The 25,181-nt window shown below is 38.5% G+C and overlaps 1 protein-coding gene across 1 annotated transcript; it reads right to left on the bottom strand.

The window, feature by feature from the left end:
* Positions 1 to 5,378: 5,378 nt before the first annotated feature.
* On the bottom strand, positions 5,379 to 23,246 carry mmp28 (matrix metallopeptidase 28). Its single transcript, XM_052616002.1, has 8 exons — positions 23,102 to 23,246; positions 21,765 to 21,841; positions 21,039 to 21,202; positions 18,412 to 18,633; positions 14,582 to 14,827; positions 11,819 to 11,959; positions 11,578 to 11,742; positions 5,379 to 6,381 (listed from the first exon to the last, which is right to left on the bottom strand). Exons 1-8 carry the CDS (start codon positions 23,183 to 23,185, stop codon positions 5,981 to 5,983), a joined length of 1,500 nt encoding a protein of 499 aa, XP_052471962.1. The 5' UTR covers positions 23,186 to 23,246; the 3' UTR covers positions 5,379 to 5,980.
* Between the last annotated feature and the right edge of the window lie 1,935 nt (positions 23,247 to 25,181).

The following is a 25,181-nucleotide window of genomic DNA, read 5'->3' as shown; positions in this document are numbered from 1 at the left end:
ACTGTTTGAGTACATGAATTACTCCGGGATACTGGTTTGTTTGAAATCAGAGGGAGTGTCAGCCACAAATATCGTGTGCAATCTGTCCAATGGAAGGGCGTGACATCATGGGTGGGGTGATGTAATGACCAGGAAGCTATAAAAGCACATGCCACGCAGCTAGCTTCAGCTTCTTGTCTTTCAGCAAGTGCTCTGTGTGTGCATGTCATTCTGTCTTGTCAGTCTTATTTATTGCCATTTATTAGCTCCTATAAGTAGCAATAGTTTGTCAAAGAGCAAAGTTAAGGAGCCGTTCACATATCGTGCCTAAAACGCATGGAAAAACGCTAGGCCCGCCGATTTTTCCTTCTTTCCAAAGCGCTCGGGCAGAAGCGCTCCTGAGGCGTCTGCCTTTGCTAAGCAACCATGACGTGCTCTCTCCATGAAGGCGCGGAAATTTCAGCAAAGGATAAATGGATTTGCAGGACTAAAAAACGCTCGCAGTAGCTCTGCTACTAAATTTATTTCAATATGGCAATCCCAATACAGCTATGATCAGCTGTTCCTTCATCTTGGCTGAGTTTTTAACGTTGTTACGGGAAAGAATGAAGCTGAATGGTTAGTTCTTGTCACATGACCCGCGGTGCGCTTGTGGTATTCTGAAAAGTTGAGATGTTTTTAACTCAATGCGTTGAGGACGTGCCTGGAAAAAACGGGCGCGTCGCTTTCATTATGACCGTGCATGCCGCGAGCCTACATTGTAAAAAGACGCGATATGTGAATGGCCCCTAAGACTGGCATCTTAAGGGTGAATCCAGACCACATTTCAGATTGTGTGTTCCTCTCTGTTCTCACTACATCAGTGGCAGGACAGTCCTCGGGCAAGAAGTTCTGACGTGTGTCTGTCATGACTGAATAGGGCATCCCCTACTGGGGTAGAGCGGGGTCCACCTCATTATACGGTGCCCGTCTCACCTCAGTGCCCTCGGGAGGTTGGTCTCCCAACCCTGCCAGAGTTTAAGGGCACAGCGGCTTCCAGCGAGCGCAGCTCTCAGTTATTTCCGGCCACGAGTGTAGTGGAGCAGAGAGGCTTGCCGCCCCTTCGGAGGCCTCTTACACCAGAGGTCAGTCTCGAGAGACTGATCCCCTTAGTAGATTGTTTAAATATGCATACTTCCATATCTCCATCTTTCCACAATACAGAAAGTTTCTGAGGTTCGCTTTCGGGGGTAAAGCTTACCAATATCGAGTACTTCCCTTCGGCCTTGCACTCTCACCCCACACAAAATGTATAGAAGTGGCTCTGGTTCCTCTGCGTATGCAGGGCATCCGCATTCTAAATTATTTTGATGATTGGTTGATTTTAGCTCAATCAGAACAGATGGTGGTTTGACATTGAGATGTCATTCTCGTTCACATGGGGTACCTGGGTTTTTAGACTAAATTAGACAAAATTCTAAATTCTAAAATTTTAGACCATGTCTGTCTCCTGCACGGATTACGACAATCCTCAGGTCAGTCAAGAGAGTCAAAGAAGGCCGGTCACTCATTGTCAAACAGTTTCAGAGACTGTTAGGGCTGATGGCAGCTGCATCCAACGTGATACCTTTTGGCCTGCTGTACATGAGACCCCTACAGAGGTGGCTCAAGACCAAGGGATTTTCCCCAAGGGGGGGGGGGGGGTCCACTTCGAACTATCAAGGTCACGCGACGATGCCTTCAGGCCTTAAACATGTGGAAGGAACCTTGGTTCTTGAATCAGGGCCCAGTGCTGGGAGCTCTTTGTCACTATGTAACACTAGCGACAGACGCGTCCCTCACTGGTAGGGGTGCAGCCATGAGTGGCCACTCTGCCCGCGGTCTGTGGAGTGGTCACCATCTGACATGGCAAATCAATTTTCTAGAGATGTTAGCTGTGTATCGAGCATTGACATATTTCCTCCCAGACCTGAGAGATACTCCATGTGTTGGTGTGCAGTGACAACACATAGGTGGTCTCAATCAATTACCAGGGAGGTCTGTGTTCACACCCCTTGTACAAGCTGGCACACCAGATCCTTCTGTGGTCCCAGGACAAACTCCTCTCTCTCAGAGCAGTGTATATTCCTGGGAGATTGAATGTGGGAGCAGAAATACTGTCGAGACAGGGGCCGAGGCCCAGGGAATTGAGGCTTCACCCCAAGGTGGTGAAGTAGATATGGAGAGTTTTTGGACCTCTTTGCGACTCAAGAGACATTGCGAGGTCCCCTCTGGTTCTCTCTAGTTCATCCAACTCCTCTGGGACTGGAGGCTATGGTACAGACCTGGCTGAGGGGGCACAACTCATAGCATCCGGTCTCTCAACCAAGGTTGGTAAGACACTCCTCCAATCCAGAGTTCCCTCAATGAGGAAACGGTATACCCTGAGATAGAAACTCTTCACCTCAAGATGGAGAGACCACCAGCTTGACCCTGTTAATTGTCCAGTTGGTACAGTTCTGGAGTTTCTACAAACCCCTAGTGACACATTTCCTCTGCGGTGCAATGAGGCTGCGTTGATCGTTCAACGCAGCTCGAGTTCCTGAAGAGGAATGTCCTAAGATTACGAACATAACCCTAGTTCTTTGAAGAAACGAGACGCTACGTCGCATCACACTCCTGTCGGCGCTTGCTTCCCTACTCGAAGCTGAAGCCAGCTGTGCGGCATGTGCTTTTATAGCAGGTCTTTCCTGGTTGTTACGTCACCCCGCCCATGATGTCACACCCTTCCATTGGACAGATTGCACATGATATTCAGAGTTGGTCTCGCCAAAATCAATCCCCAAATAGTTCAACACAGCATCTCGTTCATTCGAGGGACTAGGATTACATTCGTAACCTTGGGACAATTTTTAACAACAAAATTGTCTATAAAAATAATGTGGCAATAATTGAGCTCAAACTCAGTACACATGGCAGCAACACTCACGGGCATTATATTAAAACTACCTCTTCCATTCAGTAAAAGAGCTACGTTTCTGAGGATAAAATCAAGTCTGTGTATTTTTCAATATAAGCTTTTTTTATTTCCATCTTTCATGAAACCTCAAAACACTCCCGGACATAAACAAGGAATGATTACTTTACATTTTGAATGCTTACTTACCATAATGTCTTTCATTCACTTCTTGCTTCTTTCTCGCTGAAGAAAACGGCGGGTTCACTGGCATCTTCCGATGTTAACTTGACGTGCGTGTTCTCTTTCATGTCCACGTTCACAACCCAGCACTGCTGGGTTATGATCAAGACCAACTTTCAACCCAAAATTGGGTTAAAACAACCCAGTGTCCTAACCAGCAGTCTCAACACAGCATTTGTGTTAAAAAAAAACAACCCAGCATTTTTTATTGTACTGGTGATTGATAAAAGAAAAGCAGCACAGATCTACTCAAGAAAAGTAACTCAACAATTGACATAATAAAATAAGCCTAAAATTGACAAAAATTATAAAAACTATATAGACATTATATATATATATATATATATATATATATATTAGGGCCGCATGATTACATGATTAATCGCATGCGATTGTCATGCCTGTCTCTTCAGTAAAGCCGGTTCTGTGATTAGCAGTAAATGTACATCACCTGGTTTCAAATGGAGCGGCACTTCCCAGCTAGAATTGTTTTGTGTTATAAAATGTTCTACGAATGTTTTTAGCGGATAGTTTTATTTTTGTTCCCAGAACGTTCTCTCAAAAGATAGGATAATATTCTCAAAAAACATTCTAAAAATGTTTATCAATAACATTATTAGAACATTATCCCCTAACATTCTAATTAAGATTTAAGGAGATGTTTAGATGTGGATGTTGATGTCTGTTTAAAAGTAATAGTTTGGTTCAATGTCACCATAATGGTGGTAAGTGTTGGTTTTAGTTGTGCAATTTGACACTTGGCTCGTCAGTGACGTTCTTTCTATCCGCTGGCATTTTTATTGCGGCAAAAACAGCAAGAGAACATGTGGTTTGATAGTGTTGGCTGCTTGCTGATGATTAATATATTACCATATATGTGGTCTGGTTATCTGTTTTCAACCAAACTAATATGTGGTGTTAGTTAAGTATTATTTATTAAAGTGAGTCTACAGCTCAACAGCCTGACAATCGGCTGAATTTAAAGCAGATAATTTCAAGGATTTAAAAAAAAAAAAATGCTTCGCTTTGTCACATAAACATAAAGATTCAGTGTATGAATCTCAACAATGGTGACATGCTTCATGGTGCAATATATTCTTTGTACATAATGCAAAACTGATCTTTGGCACCCAGAATGCGGCATGAAGCATGTCACCCTTGTTGAGATGGGCATACACTAATTCTTGAGGTCTCTGTGTGTCTAAGCAATCTGAGGTTTGAGAAAATTCATGAACTACGTAATTTAGAAAGATCAGACAAAAAATGCACAAATTTGCAAGATTGTGTGTATATTTTCTGCTATGCCACTTATATTACATTAATGGCATAGGTTGGACACTTGATTAAACCAGCTGATCAGATTGCTACATGAGAAAACTTAATATCAGCAAAGCAGCTAAATGAACAGTAACACCGAAAAGAGTCAAACTGCCTATGTACTGATCACCATAAAGGTGATGTCAAATTAAACTATTATTTTCAATAAACCATCAGCATCTCTGTTAATCTCAATAAGAGTTTTTCTTTTTACATTTATGACAGAAATAAATCTTGTGAAGTTGGTAATACTGTTTTTGGAGTATTTCCGCTAGAGTTTGACACCAAACAGAAGTTGGGTTTTCACTTTCAACCAACATCTGACTTCTGAGCAATGTCAGTACACATCAAGTGTGATGGGAAGCCGTAGTTCACTGACAAGCTGCGTTCATAATCACAGATAAATCGCATGCAGTTATGAACACGATATTGCGTAGCTTGTCAGCGAACTACAGCTTTGTATATTAAGTGCGGCTTCTTTTGAAAGCAGTTGATGGACATTTACTGCTAATCACAGAACCATCTTTTCTGACGAGACACGCATGACAATTGCATGTGATTAATCGTGCAGCCCTATTATATATATATATATATATATATATATATATATATATATAAAACTAAACTTAAAAACCTTAAAAAGGAAAATCTTCAAATAAAAACTGATTCAAAATATGAATAAAAACTATAATAGTATCTTGATGATGCTAAAATAACACTTCTCTGTGTGCTCAGTGACACTGCATTTAATTTTTTTAATGTCTTTTTAATTAATGTTGGTCTCTAGACACATGATGCATTAATTGAATAAATGGACAGTGCTTATAATAACACCACAGCAACATGCTTTATTAAAACACAAATTAGCCCAAGTCCAGGTATATATATTAAATTATTTACTTTACATTCTGTCTTTTTTTGTTAACATTCTAAATAAATTAAAAAATAAAATATTACATATTAGTTTTCATTAAAAATATGAACAGTAAACCATGCCATACAATTCTGTGCAAACAAATCGTATAATAAATGATCTGTGGGTATTTTGAGCTTAAACTTCACAGACACCTGAGACTTATATTACAGCTTATAAATAAGGGACATAATATGTTCCCCTTTAATGACATCACCAGTTGGTTTTTGAGTTTTCCAGCATAAGATTTATTTTAAGGAATATATTACAGCTAAGATAGCGACTGATACTTTTGATTAGCATAACATTTTATATTGGTAAACAACCCAACACGTGTTATTTGGCTGATCCTGTCATACATTTTTTACATTTAAATTGGACTAAATATTTAGATTTCTGTTTGTCATCTTTCTTAATTAAACCTTAGGCTAATATTCAGCTGCTTGAACATACTTAACAACTGATTTTTTGCAAAAATGCAGTGTCATTATGTTACCTATTAATCAAGCATTGATAAACTCAACATAAAACATCTCTGGTGGCATTTGTAGACCTCAACACTAAGAGGTTTCTGTCAGGTATTATTGTGAATCACATTTGCCTCCCTCTGCTGGTCAGAGTATGTCATTACCCTGTAATGATGAAGTTGTTTGGCAACCGATCCACGGAAGTCTCTCTGTCCACCGTCCAGCTGCAGTGATCCGCACCTTTCCAGGATCAAACCTCCAGTACTGCTGCTCTTTAAAGAAATACAGCTTTCCGTCCGGTCGAGTCAAGGCCCCGTTGAGTCCGCGTGGAAGCCCCTTCCAGTCATGCAGGGCACGAGGATAGTACGGCTCCACGCTGAGAGACTCCAGGTTCAGGACATAGTAGCGGGATCCTCTGAAGAGCACCATGTGTCCCAGAGGATGGTAGAAGAAGGCACAGTCAGAGTGATTCGGCAAACCCAGATCACTGCTCTTCATGGGGAACCCAGGGTCCAGATCAGAGCCTGAGTAACGCCAGATCCGCCGTCCTGCCAGAAGAAAACAAGATGGGTGAAGTACATGCAGCTTAACCCTCTGCTCTTTAAGTAAAAAAAATGTTTTATTATTTTTATTAGAGAAGTGTCTTGCATTATGTCTCGCATTCATGTAACTATTACTCACTTCAGTAAAACTTGACATATTTCACATTAAAACACACAAAAAAGTAGCCTTTCATTTTAGTTTTTTGTATGTGAATATCACTCTGATAGTGCCTCGATGCTGTCTGTTTTACTGACTTCAGATGACTCCGTGAGAGAGCCATCTGAATCAATGCAACAAATGAACAAGTGGCTTGTTTTAACAGGTTTTGTTGTTATTATCTTGCCTCGCTGGTGTTCGGACCAGGGGCCTGTTTCACAAAGGAGGTTAAGTGAAAACTTTGAGTATGTTAACCCTGAAATGAGGGAAATTTTCAGAATGGAAGGTTTGTCAAACCTGAGAAAGTAGGGTAAGGGTAAGTTGGGTACACCCCTCGGGGCCACGATGACCACAGGTCCGATGACGTGCCAGTGGTGGTAAATCACAACTTAAAACATGTTCTCATAAAAATATTAACTGCTAATGAACTTTAGTAATTGTATAAGGTGGCGTGAACAGGGATTTTGGATAAAATATTTGTCATTGTTTGCAGACATTAACACCATCCAAACTGTGAAACCACATAATTTAATTCATTACATTTATATAGCGCTTTTTCTAGACACTCAAAGCGCTTACATAGTCAGGGGGTATCTCCTCATCCACCTCCAGTGTGCAGCATCCACCTGGATAATGCGACGGCAGCCATATTGCGCCAGAACGCCCACCAAACACCAGCTTACTGATGGAGAGGAGACAGAGTGATGAAGCCAATCAGCAGATATGGGGATTGTTAGGAGGCCATGATGGTCGGAGGCCAATGGGCGAATTTAACCAGGATGCCAAGGTAACACCTCTACTCTTTTCGAAAGACATCCTGGGATTTTTATTTACCACAGAGAGTCAGGACCTTGGTTTAACGTCTCATCCGAAGGACGGTGCTTGTTGTCAGTATAGTTTCCCCATCCCTACACTGGGGCATTAGGACCCACACAGAACACAGGGTGAGCGCCCCCTGCTGGCCTCTCTAGCACCTCATCCAGCAAGAAGCACCCGGCTGCAGCCTGCTACTCTGTTTGGTTCAATCGTCTTTCATAGACTTACATGATAGGAAATGTGTGCATAGTTGGTGTAGGACGGAGAATGCTGTTTAAAAAGCTAAAAACGCTGTGCAGTTATATAAAGCCTTCATAATGCACAAAAGAAGAAAGAAAAAAAACATTAGCCTAACTCGCCATGTCCCTGAAATGCTTGTTTTGTTAAATTAAGCTGATCTTTAGGCTAACATATGAATATAGTAAATTAATTGGGTTGATTATCCACAGTAAGACGATCAGGTCTTCAGATAGAAGAATAAATTATGAATTAAATAATTTTAGAAAATATGATTATTTCATATCATCAGAGTACGAGAAAGGAAAATGAAAGGGGTGTATCATTACTGTTTTAATTTATATAGCATTTAAAATACACTGCGATAGTCTAATGTGTCTGCCAATATCAATTTTTATGAAACTTTTAATTTTCTTTACTACATTGCAAAACATAGACTTTTTCTCCCATTTATTTCAAGAAAATATGCTGCTCCTCGTTATTTGAAAGTGAAGAAATCGATAAACTTTTATTTCTATCGGCCAGTGATGATTCTGAAAGGACATACCTGTAAACCGTTGCTATAGTAAAGAACACTATTTCATGATAATTGTGCTCTTATTTTAGTGCAGTCTCACAGCCACTGTCAAATATTGAGATAAACTTTATAAAGTATCATCTATTTATATTAAATTGGTATCTTCTCCGATATCCATTTTGTGACCATTGAGCCGCTTCTTTTCAATCAGCTGGAATGATTTGGGACATTCTACGTTTAATGTGGCTTCATGCATTAAAACTGTGTTTTTAAAAGACCAAACTCAGTAAACAATTTAATAATAAAGCATCCTATTCACTGACAGGCAGGTGAGTTCAGAATAAGAATGCAATGTGTTTAATAACGTGTTAAGAGTTTTCCTGCCATCGAAAACCATTAGGCTAAAAGGAAAACGCGTAACGTGGCGTAATGCATTACAACGTGTTTTAAAAAGACCCAACTCAGTAAACATTTTTAATAACACATTTTATTTACAGAAGCAGGTTTTGGGTGGGAATTAAATGCTTTGTGTTCGTATTCTGTGCTCATATCTGCTTGTCTGTAAATAGAATGCTTTATTATTAATTTGTTTACTGAGTTTGGTCTTTTTAAAACACTGTTTTAATGCATAAAGCCACGTACTTTCACGTTAATCATGCTTTTAGAATGTCCCAATTATACATTTGTGAATTAATCTGGTCAAGAAGAGTACACTTGCAGCAGGTAACATCTCTTGATTCAATAAATCAGACAAGTTAACAATAAAAAACTGCATCATAGTAAAGGCTTTGTAAAACTGCACAGTGTTTTTAGCTTTTTAAACAGCATTCTCCGTCCTACACCAACTACGCACACATTTCCTATCATGTATGTCTTTGAAAGACAATCGAACCAATCAGAGTAGGTGTGGGGCGCCCCAAGTGCAGCCCCTCGATCTGCAGCCGGGTGTACTTATTTCCAGCAGCAACCTAGTTTTCACAGGAGGTCTCCCATCCAGGTGCTGACCAGCTCAACCCTGCTTAGCTTCAGTGGGAAACCAGTCTTGGGCTCCAGGGGGATATGGTTACTGGCCAATAAATAATAATAAATAATTGATCTACAAACATTTCTAAATTCATGTAAAACACACAACTTTATTTTATTTTTATTGATAAGTTAATCTTTTTTATATAGCCTATTGTTAATTCTACAGTAGCCTACTGAATAATGCAATCATTTAAATTAGTTAAGTTGTTTATTTGCTTCACATAGGCACTGTATATTTATTATTATATATATCCATCTTATCGCTTATTAAAATAATGCTTATGTGTCTGACTGTAGCCTACACCTTAACCGTAATAAACAAATCGGTAACACTTTAAAATAAGGTTCATTAGTTAACTACATTAATTAACATTACCTAATGACCATTCTTTCAAATCGACTCTCTGCCAAGAGACCCGCCCTCCTCTGACTCTGATTGGCTGTGAACCTGAAACAAACCAATCAATCTGACGATGGCAGCGAGTATTACCCAATCAGGGGTAGAATAGGACGGGTCTTCACAGAAAGCTGGTGGGATGATCTGCATGAGATGCTGCATTGAAGACAACTCCGAAAATACGGGACAAACCCCATCCCATATTGATTCAAAACGGGACGAGCTATTTTACTCTCAAATACGGGACGATTCCGTATTTTAAGGGATGGGTGGCAACCCTAAACTTATACTCCGAGTCAGTTACCATGGTAACTTACTCTATGAACCTAACCTGGTCAGGAGCAGGTTTTCTTCGGTAAACCCAGAGTTTCTTTCGGTCTCCTCCCCCTTTTTAAACACTTCATTGATGCACGCTGGAAAAATGCTCTTCTTACTAAATGTTTTTTTTTTCTTCTTCTTTTTTTTCAGTACAAATATGAAATGATTAAGAAAATAGAGATTGCTTTTCTATATAAGAAAATTATATAAGATACTTACTCTTGTTCCCTGGGGGATCTAAATTAAGCGCATTTTACTTAAATTATATGCCAGTGTGGTAATAAAAATAATCTTAATGCAAATGGAAAACACGATTGTCTATTACTAAGAGCACATCTACTGTAGCTCCACCCTCCATCGACACATTAAGTTATTTTACATGGTAAATAGAATATATCACGATTTTCACTGTACATTTTTTCTTTAAATAGCATCTAGAGCTACTTGCACTTAACCTACTGTAAATAGGATCCATCACTAGGAAAGTATGTTAATTCTACTTAGTGTAAATAGCCACTGCCGTATTTCTTACTCTATTGGCAGATCATTTGTAAAATAAGAAAAAGCACTTTAAAATATTATTATTAATAGTATTATAATGTGTATGCATATATATATATATATATATATATATATATATATATATATATATATATATATATATATATATTGTTCTTGAGATACCATAAAATGATTAGCTATTAGTTCATTAATCTAATGTTCTGCCAGTTTTTACCTGTGATATTACAACACTGAGAAGAATTATATTTGTATTGAGTCTGAAGTATGCAGACAGCTTTTTGGCGGGAGCTGTTGCCATGGTGAATTGTAATATTGGCGCTCCATTGATTATGGCTTTTTATAGTTGTGGTGCACGCGCTTAACTCAGAGTCAGTCAATTTAGAGTTGATTAAACCCACTAATTTCAGCTGTTCTGTAACCAAAAACTCAAGAGTTTCCCATCAGAGGGCAAGTCAAATCAGGGTTTGAGTTTAAACTCAGAGTTGGTTGAACCTCCTTAGTGAAACGGGCCCCAGGACACGCATCACAGTATGATAAGGGGAGTAATATTTCCCTCACATGCTTTGAGGCATTCGGCCAATCACAATGCACTGGATAGCTGGCCAATCGGAGCACACCTCGCTTTTCAGAACGATCACCTTTGTAAAAAAGTATGTGTTTCAGAAAGGCAGGGCATAGAGTAGAAACCCTATAATGTACAGTATGTGAAAAATGATGTGCTTTTTTAACACATTTCATTACACCAAATACCCTTTAGAATACTCAAAGCAGTGTATCTGCATATGTATTGTCAGTAGCAAGTTCCTTTTCAGTCCTTTTTTTTAATTGTTTACTTACCTATTTACATTTGTAATGCTAGTTGCTGGTCTTATTGTGAACAATTCATAAGCACATGTTATTTAACAAAAAATGTTTGCCTTATCTATCATCTAACTGTAAAACTTGCTTTTACTTCCTCTTTTCCTTCCTCCTGACATAACTTGGCAAACTTACATTCAGTGTACATGTTTGCTAATGCATAAAATCAAGTCCAGCCCTATATATTTTTTTCTTGTTGAATATCCTTTTTCACTTGGAAATATATCAAATTACTGAAGAAAAATGGATTTAAAAGTCACTTTGAATGTAAAACTGAATGCATTGCATTTGAAAGCGATGGTCAGAAAAGCAAGATTTTGAAATCTGGTAAACATGCAACACTTTAAAGCCTACCTTTGAAGAAGTAGAGTTTGCTGTCAAGTGGGGAGAAGGCAGCTGCTTCAATAGCCAATGACAGCTGTGGCCAGCGTGTCTGAAGAGGAAGAGGAGTGCTCACACTGCCGTTAGACACCATCCAGAAACGACTGCCCTGAAACACCAGCACTGTCCCATCCTCATCTACAGAAAAACACTGCTTAACACAGCTCGAGGAAAGCTAAGTAGCATAAGAATTGACATGTCTTGCTGTTCTTACCCATAGTGATGGCATCAAACAAACCCTGGCAGTAAGGGGGTGTGAGGGAACCTCCTTTAGAGTCCTCCTCCTGCCAGTCCTGCATGGTCCATCTCAGAGCCCGTCCCGCCAGCTGCTGCACTGAATCCCCCGGTGGTTTACCTGCACACACATGCATGACAAAGTGTATGACATCTGCATTTATACACATATGAATGTAGGAGGCAGGAAGACGTGTGATCGATAGAAGGATGGAAACTTAAATCTGTAGGATTGGAGTGTTGCAGTGAAGTAGACTACACATATATATATATATATATATATATATATATATATATATATATATATATATATATATATATATATATATATATATATATATTTATATTTAAAAAACAAAAAAGATGCATGATGTTGTTAGTTTTGTCCTGTGTCCTTTGTTGACCTAGTTTCTCAGTTTCTTTGATTATCATTATGTTCACCTGTGTCCTCATTCATTACATCATTAGTTCCTTGTTTAAACTCCCTGTTCAGTTAGTCCTTGGTCTGGTGTGACAGATGTCACATTACGAATACTGTGGTATCCCTAGAAGTTTCACTTTTCATCAAAAATCAAGTGTTAGGGAGTTTTTAAGAAATAAAGAGCTAAAAAAAGGCCTTTTAAAGATTTTTCTTCGAAGGATCCTCTTTGTCCCCTCATATTTAATGCACTGAATTCTGCTTGTCTTGTCTGAAAATAAAACATCTGATGGCAACTCGTTTTTTTCTCAAATCTGAGAATTGCGACACATAGACAGAATTCATATTCTAAACAGACTATATTCTAAAGATTTTATTTTCTAAAAGTTAAATACTCCACAACAAAGGTTTACCTTTCATCAGATTACCAAGAATTTTCCAACCTACGTGTCCAAATAAAAAGGTTTCAAATCATATCTGATTTCTTTCCCTGGAAGGCTGGAAGAAAGAGCCTGGCAAACTCATTGAAATATGTTTTTGACACTAGCGCTGGTATGCAGCTCTTCTCATGCGCTGGATGGGTGGCGTGTGTAAACGTGTCTGACACATGTTTGAGAAACAGCTGACAGCTTCACCGGCCTGGAACTGGAGCTGAGTTTGTCTTACTGTCTTTCAGTGTCAATCTTTGTTTATCTCTGTCTGTAGAGTCCTATGATTTCCTCGAAGCGGAAATCACGGATGGAATCCAGCCATAAAAAATGTATTTACTGAATAACATAGAATGTTACAGAATTTGCCAAATTCGGAATGAATAAATCAAAAGTAGGTCAGTTCACTGAAATCAAATCGTTATATAGACTAGTGTCTGGGAATATGAAACTACAAAAGGACTGTTTAAATATGCATCCAGCATGTTTCTCTGTGTGAATGAATAGCACAGATGTGAGGTTTCACACGTGATACTTTTGATGTTTTTCACTAAATGAGGACATAAATGCATGAAGAACATCTCCAGACCTGCTCTGAGAATCACTTAATTTTCAAAAGCTACCGTCCATACACACACAAACAAAACATTCACGCCCAAAATCAGTTTGGAAAGAATGGTGACAACTTGAACTTGTGACAGAAATATTACTATTGTACAGCAGAACGTATGTGTAACTTCTTATACTGATACATTAATTATTAAAACTTTATTTTTAAAGAAATAATTATACAAATTTTCTTCCATGTTGCTGTTGTGCAGCGTTTTGTTTGCCAAAAGGAAATGATAAATAAATAAAATAAAGGTTTTGTTTAAACTTCATTTTAATTAAATTAATGTTTTATGCCAATTAAAAAAAAAAAAAAAAAACTTAAAAATGTCATAGGATAAAGTTTTTATCAGTAAAATTTAATTAAACCAGAAGTCAGAAAAAATAAAGCAGAAAATGGAAAATGCATTTAGGGCTCTAAATATTTATTTTTGTTAAACTTTTAATAAATTACTGTTAACTTGTTAATTTCATTATTTCAATTAATTAAACTTACTTTTTATTTCATAACATATATTTTAACCATTTTAACCATTAAGTCCAGAAAAATGTAAATGTAAAAACAAAAACAAAAAATGATTTCTATTAATTAAAATGGGAGAAAAGATGGAATTTGGGAAAAAAAATAAAAATAAAAATCCATAAGACCCTATGCCTGTTTCACCACCGCCTCACAAAATTAGCTGTATTAATTGTCTCGCTTGTGTGAGAACATCAGGAAGGGTTTGATAAGATATGGACTAGTATGTTTGTGCATCTGGGTTAAATCTCAAGAAGAAAGGGTCATATTTCACCCAAAAATCAGCCCCATCATTGCTATAATGATACCTTCCAACAATTATTTTTAAAATGAAAATGAACAAATTCAGTACAATTATGATATATATTTAAGAATATAAATTATATAATGGTTTGTTCACTTATTAAAGAGAATGGCATTGTTTGCATTACAGTAATGTGTCTTTAAATATGGATCTAAAATGAAATCTATATGTTGTAGAGACTACATTTAAGCATTTATGTGTCGTTTTTCTGTGAAGGTGTTTGTGTGTGAGAGAGTACATAGTACACACATAATGTGAGTAATCCTGTCTTCTGCAGAGATAAATTAAGATTAGAAGAGCTCATTTATAATTATTCTGTTCTCAGAATGCAATAATTAGTAAATGACACCCACTCTTAGTAAAGGCCAGAGCCCTGTTCTTTGTTGTTTAAAAGCCTACAATATTATGAACAAAAAATATATATATTTCTGGAAGTTCAGACAAGAAATGATATGCTTGTTTACCGTACAGCTGTTGTACAGCAGTGATATCATCCCAGCTTAGCAGTGTATTCGAGCCCATCTTCTTATAGTACGGTGACATGAGAGCATGACGGACAGGCGAATGCACCAATCCCAGAGTGTGGCCTATTTCATGGGCAGTCACCAGGAACAGGTTGTGTCCTTTGAGACCGTTCAGGGTCCAGCGTTCAGACATGTCAAAATGAGCTTCACCACGGAAAGGGAAAAACGCATGAGCCAGAGTACCACCTACAGTATAGAAAGAAGAAATAGGGAATAAATAGTTACATTACACACCTTTCATGTGTCTTTCTGTATCCTAGATGAAAGACTGATATAACTTTGCAATAAGAGGGTTGGTACAATGATTCTATCACACTGGGACAAAGCTTCTGGGACTTCACCCACAAATGTTTATTCAAAAGCCCTGAATATTTTGTGTTTCTTAATAATGTAATCAAAAATATAAATGTTTGATACATATCTATATTGATATATTTGAAATGGTTCAGTACCACTTTCCCACAGTATCGATTAAGTGATACCAGCTGTGCTTTATCTCTCTTTTCTTTCTGACAGCTAGTTCACACACACGCTCATGCTCGTGCTCGCACTCACACTCACTCACGCTCACACACGCTCACACTCTCACTCACGCTCACACTCTCACTCAGTCACACACACACACACACACACACACACACACACACGCACACACACACACACACACACTCACTCACTCTCACAAACACACTCTCAATCACTCTCTCACTATCTCACTCAGTTACATTCACTCACTCACACTCGCTCATGCTCACACTCACACTCACACACACAGCAAAATCCCCAGTGTTAATTTAACACCCGGAGTGTGGACTCATATAAACACTGAAGCAGAGTTGAAGTTAATGAGATAATTAAGAAGTTGACCATTATTGAAGACACCTGATGTTAACAAGCAGAATCACCAACCGAGAAAATCACAATTTGTGTGTCACCATTATAGTGGTGAGTGTTTGCTTTAGTTGGGATCTTGGCTTGACTTTTTACTTTTAAAATGTGTTTGGCTTGCCAAACCGATTACATTATGTTTTAATGTAATCATTGTTTGACCTGAATTACTGAGCTCATTTAAACTCTTTTCTCTAAGTAAAACTTCCATTATTAATTGTAACAGCTTTGATTCCACAATGAAAAAGTCTATATTCTCTATACTGGCTGTTTTGTAGACATCTTTTGCAAGTGATTCTGATAATTTTTTTTATTAAAATTTTTGATTTTAGTCACAAAGATAACAAGAATCAGCGTATGAATCTCAACAATGGTGACAAACAGCATTTTCAGATAAACCAATCTACTCTGAACATCACAAAACTGGATACTAAAAATTCACTATATCAATTTATTAATGCTGCAATGCATGATGGGAGCCATGGATGAGTTTTTATTGGCTACAACATGCTTTTTGATGGTCACCGTTGTTGTGATGCTCACGCTGATTCCTGATGTCTATGTGTCTAAACCGATTTTTGTTTTATTTCTTATGTAGAACTAACTTTTAAAAACATGTCATATTATTCAAAAAATTTTGAATTGCTTACTTTTTTTCATTTAATTTATGTATACAGTAAAGAAACCTGAACTCAGATTTTCAAGTCACTCCATGACAATTAGCTCAAACCACAATCAATAGCACACATGATTGCCTTTGTTCTGGTCTATATGTTATATTTCAGTTACCACAGCCCACAAAATCTAAAGTTAACAACTGAAGGTTCAAGATCCCAACTAAAGCAAACACTGAACACTATAATGGTGACACACCAATGGTGATTTTCAAGTTTGGTGATTCTGCTTGTTAACATCAGGTGTCTTCAATAATGCTCAATCATAACTCAATTAATTTCTTAATTATCTCATTAACTTTAACTCGGCTTCAGTGTTTATATGAGTCCACACTCAGAGTGTTAAATTAACACTGGAGATTTTGCAGTGCACTCTCACTCTCACTCACCCTCATGCTCACGCTCACACTCTCACTCACTCACACTCACACTCACTCAGGCTCACACTCACACTCTCACTCACTCACACTCTCACTTTCACTCAGGCTCATGCTCACACTCTCACTCTCACTCACTCACGCTCATGCTCACGCTCACTCACGCTCACACTCTCACTCTCACTCTCACTCTCACTCTCACTCACTCACTCTCACACTCACTCACACTCTCACTTTCACTCAGGCTCACACTCACACTCTCACTCACTCACGCTCATGCTCACACTCACTCACGCTCACACTCTCACACTCACACTCTCACTTTCACTCAGGCTCATGCTCATGCTCACACTCACAGTCTCACTCTCACTCACTCACGCTCATGCTCACACTCACTCACGCTCACACTCTCACTCACTCACACTCTCACACTCACTCAGGCTCATGCTCATGATCATGATCATGCTCATGCTCACGCTCATGCTCACACTCACACTCACACTCACACTCTCACTCACGCTCACACTCTCACTCTCATGCTCACACTCTCACTCTCACTCACGCTCACACTCACACTCTCACACACGCTCATGCTCACACTCTCACTCACGCTCACACTCACACTCTCGCTCACGCTCACACTCTCACTCTCACTCACGCTCACACTCACACTCTCACACTCACACTCTCACTTTCACTCAGGCTCATGCTCATGCTCACGCTCATGCTCACACTCACAGTCTCACTCTCACTCACTCACGCTCATGCTCACACTCACTCACGCTCAAACTCTCACTCACTCACACTCTCACACTCACTCAGGCTCATGCTCATGATCATGCTCATGCTCACGCTCATGCTCACACTCACACTCACACTCTCACACTCACACTCTCACTCTCACTCACGCTCACACTCTCACTCTCACTCACGCTCACACTCACACTCACACTCTCACACACGCTCATGCTCACACTCTCACTCACGCTCACACTCACACTCTCACTCACGCTCACACTCTCACTCTCACTCATGCTCACACTCACACTCTCACTCACGCTCACACTCACACTCTCACTCACGCTCACACTCTCACTCTCACTCATGCTCACACTCACACTCTCACTCACGCTCATGCTCACTCTCACTCTCACTCTCACTCAATCACTCACACTCACGCACACACTCTCACTCACTCACTCACTCTCACTCACGCACACACTATCACTCTCACTCACTCTCTCACAATCTCACTCAGTCACACTCAGTCACTCACACACACACACACTCACACTCACTCTCACTCTCACTCATCCTCTCACTTACTCACTCACTCACTCACTCACAGCAATGGCCCTCTTATGGCACTTTTCCACCGAATGGTACGGTTCGGTACAGTTCACTTTTGGGGGGTTTTCCACTGGGTACAGTACCTGGTACTTTTTTTAGTACCATCTCAGTTGAGGTTCCAAGTGAATCGTACCGTTACCAAAACATGACGTGTAAAATCTGGTTATCACTGATTGGCCAGAGATAATCTTTAAGTTACCTTCATCACTGAACTTGTGACACAGACACAACAGAACTACTAGATTTAAATCAGCACAGCCAACGAAGGATCGAACACAGCTGTTTTGAACGAATGCACCTTTTTTCCCACCCTTTTTCCCTATCCTTGACAAATCTTTCATATGTGTGTGTGTGTGTATGTACAATGGCTATTCCTTACTAAATTTTTAAATCATGCAGACAGTCAACAGGATAAAATGACATGGGATATTCCATAATACGGTAATTTAATTTATTTATTTATAAAGAAAGGAAGAGTCACCTGGCCCGTCAAATGCATTTCCTGTCCCATCATTGTGTTCCCCTAAAAAGAACGCCAACCGGATGTCAGCAGGACCCTGCTGGAGCTCCTGGAAGATGAGTCCAGACACATTACTCCAGAGCTGGAATGCTGTCTTCACCGCCACATGCACTTGACTAGGAGACAGATTACGCGGCCCGTTCATGATACGATATGTCAGGTGACGTTTGTGCCACTTCTCTTCTGTGGAAGCACAGACAAGAATCAAAACAAAGTTTAATTCTGACATTTTATCTGAACATAAGCATGTGTGAGATTTATTCCATCTGAGGTTCAGCTTCATTTCATTTAGATTTGTCCGGTAAAAAAATATATATTTAATTCGGAAGTAAAAAGTTTAATGTAAGTTGTAAAGTAAAGTGCAAAAAGGCCCCAGAACAAAGCTGTTGCTAGTGTTTTTATTATTTCAGTTGATAACTACTATAATTATATAGTATAGACTTTCTTCATACTCAAGTCACCTTTTTATAGCACTTCACTTCACTTCACAGTATTAAACAGGACAGTAACAGTAAAAGTTCACAGTTTTGTTCTCATCTAATATCATCAGTTCAGTCGATGATATTACTGAATATCAAGTGTATTTTTGACCCCAATTTAGACCGGTACATAACTTTTCATTTTTTTTATTATACATTAATGGCACCTTTAAAAACACATCATTAAAATGATGTCTGATATACTTTACATATTCACCAAAAATCAGCTAAATTCCCCCAAAACGTCCTGAACTGATGAGAGCTGAGCTCAGTAAGTAATCAGCTCAACATGTGACTGAGGTTTTGTGAATTACACACATAATTACAGACCTCCAAAACACTAATAACTCACTTTTCAGAGCTATATAAGGCCAAAATACTCCCATAGAAAGTGTGTGGTTAATGTTTGGGTTTGTAAATTTGAATAATTATGCTCAAAATCATCTACAAAGCATTCCAGATTATTTAAAAAAAAATATCCACAAGACTGAGTAAGTATTAACACGAGAGAGGTAAGACAAGTTGTGCTTTATATTGTGACTGAAAACAAATCTTTGATTTAAATGATATAGGAAATGATCATCTACACTAATAAGTCTATGCTAGTTAACCCATCTATGTGATGTCATCATGAACCTTCAGCGCTCACCACAGATGATATGTTTTGATCGTGAGAAGAGTTTGCAGACATCAGGTACTGACATGAAGCACACATACTCGGAGCATTCCTGAAGTATTAGTGAGTTCTCAAAGTGACAGGTCTGAATTTACGACTTCAAACCCCTGCCAAACACACACACACACACACACACTCGAAACAAATTCACAGACCTCGCCTCAGGTTAGCATAGAGACTATAAGAGCTTCACAAAACACTCATTCACTAAAACACTCTATTTGATGTTTACACTCAGGTCCTATGATACTAAGGACTGTTTCACATAATATATTTGTATTATCTTTTGGATCATACTGTAGGCCTACATGTCAGCTATCTCAGATTATCTTTAGTTAAATAGAAGATCAGGCAGATGGATATCAATGAAATGACTAACAGATGCTGCTGTGGTGCTGTTTTTGGAACTGCACTGAAATAAAGGCTCAGTGTGTGTGTTGTGTGTGTGTGTGTGTGTGTGTGTGTGTGTGTGTGTGTGTGTGTGTGTGTGTGTGTGTGTGTATAATGACATGGGTATGACACAGGTATTACAAGGAGAGGGTGACTTATGACAACATAACACATGTCCCCATTTTTCAAAACGCTTATAAATCATTCAGAATGAGTTTTTTTTTGAGAAAGTAAAAATGCACAAAGTTTCCTGTGAGGGTTAGGGTTAGGTGTAGGGTTGGTGAAGGGCCATAGAATATACAGTTTGTACAGTATAAAAACCATTACACCTATGGGATGTCCCCACTTTTCACAAAAACAAACATGTGTGTCTGTGTGTGTGTGTGTGTGTGTGTGTGTGTGTGGATGTTCTAACCTACTAGACATGTATTTGCTCAGTATGGACAGTAATTACGAGTCCCACTGTATTTAGCCATCATTATTCTCAGAGATGTGAGCCCACCCAACAGTCACAGAACAACTCAAACTCCTGCGTCTGAGACAACACTGTTAAACATAAGCACAGTTTAACTGAAAATGTTGTGTCTGCCTCTTATCACATCAAATCTTTTAGTAAAAAACAAACAACACAAACATCAACTGGATTCATTCTTTCAGTTTCATCACCGTTTTGTTGAGTAAGTTAAGAATAAATTGTACTTAAATCAAACTGAATTAACTTTTTGGTGCTCTTTAGTGTATACACTGTAAAAAAAATGAAAAAAAAAATAAACTACATATTTTCCAGTTTATGTTACCTTTTGAGGCTCAAATACTAAATTTTCTTCAAACTATGTAAAAAAAAAAAAAAAAAAACATCTCAACTATATAAGACCATGTCCTGGATACACAGTGTCTGTTTTGTGAGATGAGACTTCCTTTATAAACAGAGACAGCAGTTATAGTTCTGTACTTTGTATTTTATGAGGACTGAATGAGATTTCAGAGTTTTAGATGATTCTAGATATGATTCTACTGAACAGAAGTTGATGAAATGTGTTCACCTCTCTGAGCGTAACGCTTCTTGCGGAGGTGTCGGCCTGAGAAGACCCTGCTGACCCTTTGACCCCGGGCGTCCTGAACCCCGCAGCGGGGCGAGCTCATCTTCTCCAGAGTGTCTCTGTCCAGACCTCCAGAGACGGGCAGCTGAGACCACCTCTGAAACGCTCTGACACACAGCAGAGCACTTCTCTGCATCACTAATATACAGCAGATTAACCCATATGCAAATCTGATATATGACAGCTACAGCCATCAAACAGTGAATGTATGGAGAAATAAAAGCAACCACTGATCCCATATGGACATGTAATGACATATTGTTCTGGATCAAGAGGGATATTGCCATATGTGTTACTTATAAGGTATATGTACATGTCTATATTTTATATTTACTCATTTAATATAAATTATTTATTATTTATTAATTTTTACTATTATAACAACAATATCATGTATCAACAGTTTTTAGGATGGATATACATGTACATAACATATGCCCAAAAATACATTACACATACATATCTACTGTATATAGTCTACATATATTTTTATATATTACATGTCTTAATTTCTTATAGGTTTTATTTATGTTTTCATTGCAAATGACAATTTGTTTTTGTGTACGGAAATAGCATTTTTTCTTTTGAGGAGATGATAAACTGACACCCTGAGAGTGATCATACAGTTATAATAAAGCAGATAAAGCTCGCTGTACATGACAGGTTTACCTGATGGCAGACCTGACTTCAGCTGCGCTGTGAGATTCATTCTCCTTCTGCAGGTATCCATATCGCTCCAGAAAACCCTGTGCACACACACACACACACACACACACACACACACACACACACACACACACACACACACGTCATTATTACCCCCATCAGCCCTCTGTGACAGCAGCTTCAATCTAGAGCGGAGACATGCTGATATATCAGAGTATTCACATGTCAGTGTAAACTTGCTTGTTTGAAAGCTTGTTTGGGATGAACTAGCATTTTTATCATAGACACAACAGCAGCCGATGCCCACATGAGCAATGATCGAGGTAGTCAAAAGCATTTGTTGTTCCCTGCATGAAACAAGAAGATCTGTAGGAGGATATGAGCTTCTGTGCCTCTGAAATGCTTTAGAAGATGGCCTTTATTGTGTTGTGAAATCCCTAGAAGGCAATACAGAACGAACTGTGGAGGAACTAAAGGAAAGCATCAGTTTCGGATCTGTCTCTGTCAGGTACTGGCATGTAAACTGCATATTTGCTTGTAGTGTAGGTGTAGTGTAGATCTGAACCGGGGGTCACAGATGTTGACAGATCCGAGGCAATACTTATAATTAAAGTAGTGGAAACAATAATTCAACAAGTGCACAGAATCACTGATAGAGTATAATCAGGAGAATAAACTCGTAAACTACAATAAAAAACTGAAACCACCAATTATTATCAGTGGCTGTTTTTGTTTCTTGACAGATTTACTGTTTGATTGTGTGGCTGTTGTGTAAATGTTTCTCAGTTCTGGAGACAGAAGCATCGCTGAACATGTAATGACAGTGCTCTGCTCACAATGAAAATGCTTATTTGGGTTCAGCACATAGCCAATTATTCTGACCACAGAACAGGCTCATTTTCCATAGCTGAAGGGCACAGCAGGACAATACATGTCTCCAAAATGCATGCATTCTTTTGTATAACCAAAAGCATGGCTTTTATCCGAAAAGCATGAAATTGCTGGAATCCCAAATGAGGCACAGACGCACTCAAAAATATCCGCAAACAGAGGAACGTTTCTTAAAAGTTATTAAAATGTTAGGAGACAACGTTCTAATAGAACGTTCTTTTTTGAAAACATTAGAAGAAAATTCTCGGAACGTCCTCATGTTATTTGTGGTTGGTAAACGTTCTAAGAAATGCTCTTTTGTAACATTTAAATAACTTTATAATCAACAACAATTTGACGTTTGAATAGCTATTAAATGAAACAGTCAAAGAATATAGTAGAAACATTTTTGTATAACATTAATAACAATAAAATAACATTTAGCGGCAGCGGATCCGTGAGGGTCTCACCTGAGCCTGAGCAGCTGTGGAGACCGGAGAACTGACGGAGCTCTGGACACACAGCAGCGCTGACAGCAGCACAAACACCTCCATCTGTCTAAAGTCTCCTCATGAACAGATCCCACACGAGCTGGAGAAGCGCCAGACACTTCACACTGAACGGCTCTGAGCGCGAGAGCTGCGCGCGCGGCCCGCCTCCGGAGCGCGCGGGCGTCACTTCAGAGACCTGACCCTGACCAGGTATTTAGACTATTTAAACGCGTTGGGTATGTGTTCGTTAGACACAATATTAAAGGAATCGTTTATATTAAAGCTAAATCGTTCCATGAATGTTCTGTTGACGTGTGTTCATGACTTTGAGAGGAGCTGTGTGACTTCACTCCGACACTGGAGTCCTGTCAGAGAGACTGAGACAACAACTCAAGAGGCTTTCATCCCTCAGACACCATGCACACAATACACAATACACAAAATGCAACTTTGCAGTGCATTTATTCTGCTATTTAGGAAAAGACCTCCCTTTATTATTAGGAACATTGACATTTTTCATTTTTCAATTGTTTGGAAGAACGACAACTGAGACACAAAATACATAGCAATATTCTCAGTAATTGTATAAAAATATAAATGCAACATTTTGAAGCAGACACCACTGTTGTTTTTTACTTTCTGCCTTAAAGCAGAATTTTGAGACGAATTTAAGGCCGGGTTCACACCGCAAGCTGCAGCAGAGCAGAAGCAGCGCGTATTTTTTTCGGTGCCTATGTTAACAGATTAGAGCGTTAGCAGAAGCAGCAGTGCCGCGATCGTTTCGGCGCTGGGTCTATTTTTGCAGCGCTGCTGACGCTCAGTTAAAGTGAAAGTACACCTTTGATGGACAAAATAAATATGATTTCACACAAAAAGTGCTCAAAAAAGCACATCTAGGGTGTTTTAACAAGAACTAGAGTATGTTACGAAAAGGAAATTAATATAAAAAAATATGTATAGAAGATAAAGTGACCATGGCCAAAATGATCATGGCCAAAATACACATGTACTTAAACGAAAATTTGCCCAGAATTTGCATTAATGATATCTACTGTGTTCTTAGCAAATTACATAAAAAATGTATGATATTTAAAACCACCTATTTTTCTATTTTTTATTATAATTTTATTTTTAATATATATATATATTTTTTACAAAATCTGTTAAAGTACTTACAGTTCTATCCAAAAATATACTTTTTTGCCGAAATACAAAAACAACTTTAAATAATTTATATTGCTAGCTTAGCCTTGGAGATTTATTTATTATTAGTACTTGTCCTATTCTTTCGTGCTAACAATCATAAACAACAGCACGTGGTGTCACAGGCGGTGGTCTTCAGAGTGCCCCTGGAAAGACAATAATGGACGACACTCGTCTCATTGTGGAAGTTGAGAAATATCAAGTTCTTTATGATCCACACAATGTACTTTATAAAGACTTGCAGGAGAAGGAAAAAGCATGGGATTATTGCATCTTATTGCAGATGGTAATTAGTTTTATAGTGTTTTTGACGCTTTCGCTGGCACACGAGCAAACAACTCAATATTTGATTCAAAATTGATTCAATTGGAACCATTTATTTACAATTTCTAAATTACACATAAGCACACAAATAACAAAAGCAGGTGATACATGCATATATAATAAACAACTAAATGCTGATTTCAAGATGAGCAGGAAGTCAAGGCTGTGAACCATTTACAATACACATAATTTAAAACCGTTTATTAAATTGGTTTTCAGGGTGTTTTTTGGTAAATTTGATTGCAAACAAACCCAGTGACAAAATGGTAATATGCACCATGTTCTCTCCTACGTCGGTTATTGGGATGAACCCAAAGTCTAGTTCTTTTTAGTCTCCTTAATAACAAATATAGCGCGATGGCCTTTCTTCTATCAACAACTACTGCACGGAAAACAAAGACAGCAAAACAAAGATCCAACAAAAGTATGTAACAATTAAATTATTAATTAAAACAGCTTCTTGCCTAGTCTTTTTATTTAAATGTATTTTAAATGGGAAATAAAGCAATGCGAACGTACCCATTATAGAGCA

This window comes from Carassius gibelio, chromosome A15 (genome assembly GCF_023724105.1).
Source record: "Carassius gibelio isolate Cgi1373 ecotype wild population from Czech Republic chromosome A15, carGib1.2-hapl.c, whole genome shotgun sequence".
Taxonomy (NCBI): domain Eukaryota; kingdom Metazoa; phylum Chordata; class Actinopteri; order Cypriniformes; family Cyprinidae; genus Carassius; species Carassius gibelio.
This window is presented reverse-complemented; position numbering and strand designations above follow the sequence as displayed.

What these genes read in the sequence shown, in the direction of transcription:
- mmp28 (XM_052616002.1), bottom strand. Translation starts at nt 23,185, where the DNA reads ATGGAGGTGTTTGTGCTGCTGTCAGCGCTGCTGTGTGTCCAGAGCTCC. An exon ending in CCACAGCTGCTCAGGCTCAG is followed by an intron (nt 21,842 to 23,101) that starts GTGAGACCCTCA and finishes GTGTGTGCACAG; the next exon opens with GGTTTTCTGGAGCGATATGG. An exon ending in CAAACTCTACTTCTTCAAAG is followed by an intron (nt 6,382 to 11,577) that starts GTAGGCTTTAAA and finishes TTCTTCTGGCAG; the next exon opens with GACGGCGGATCTGGCGTTAC.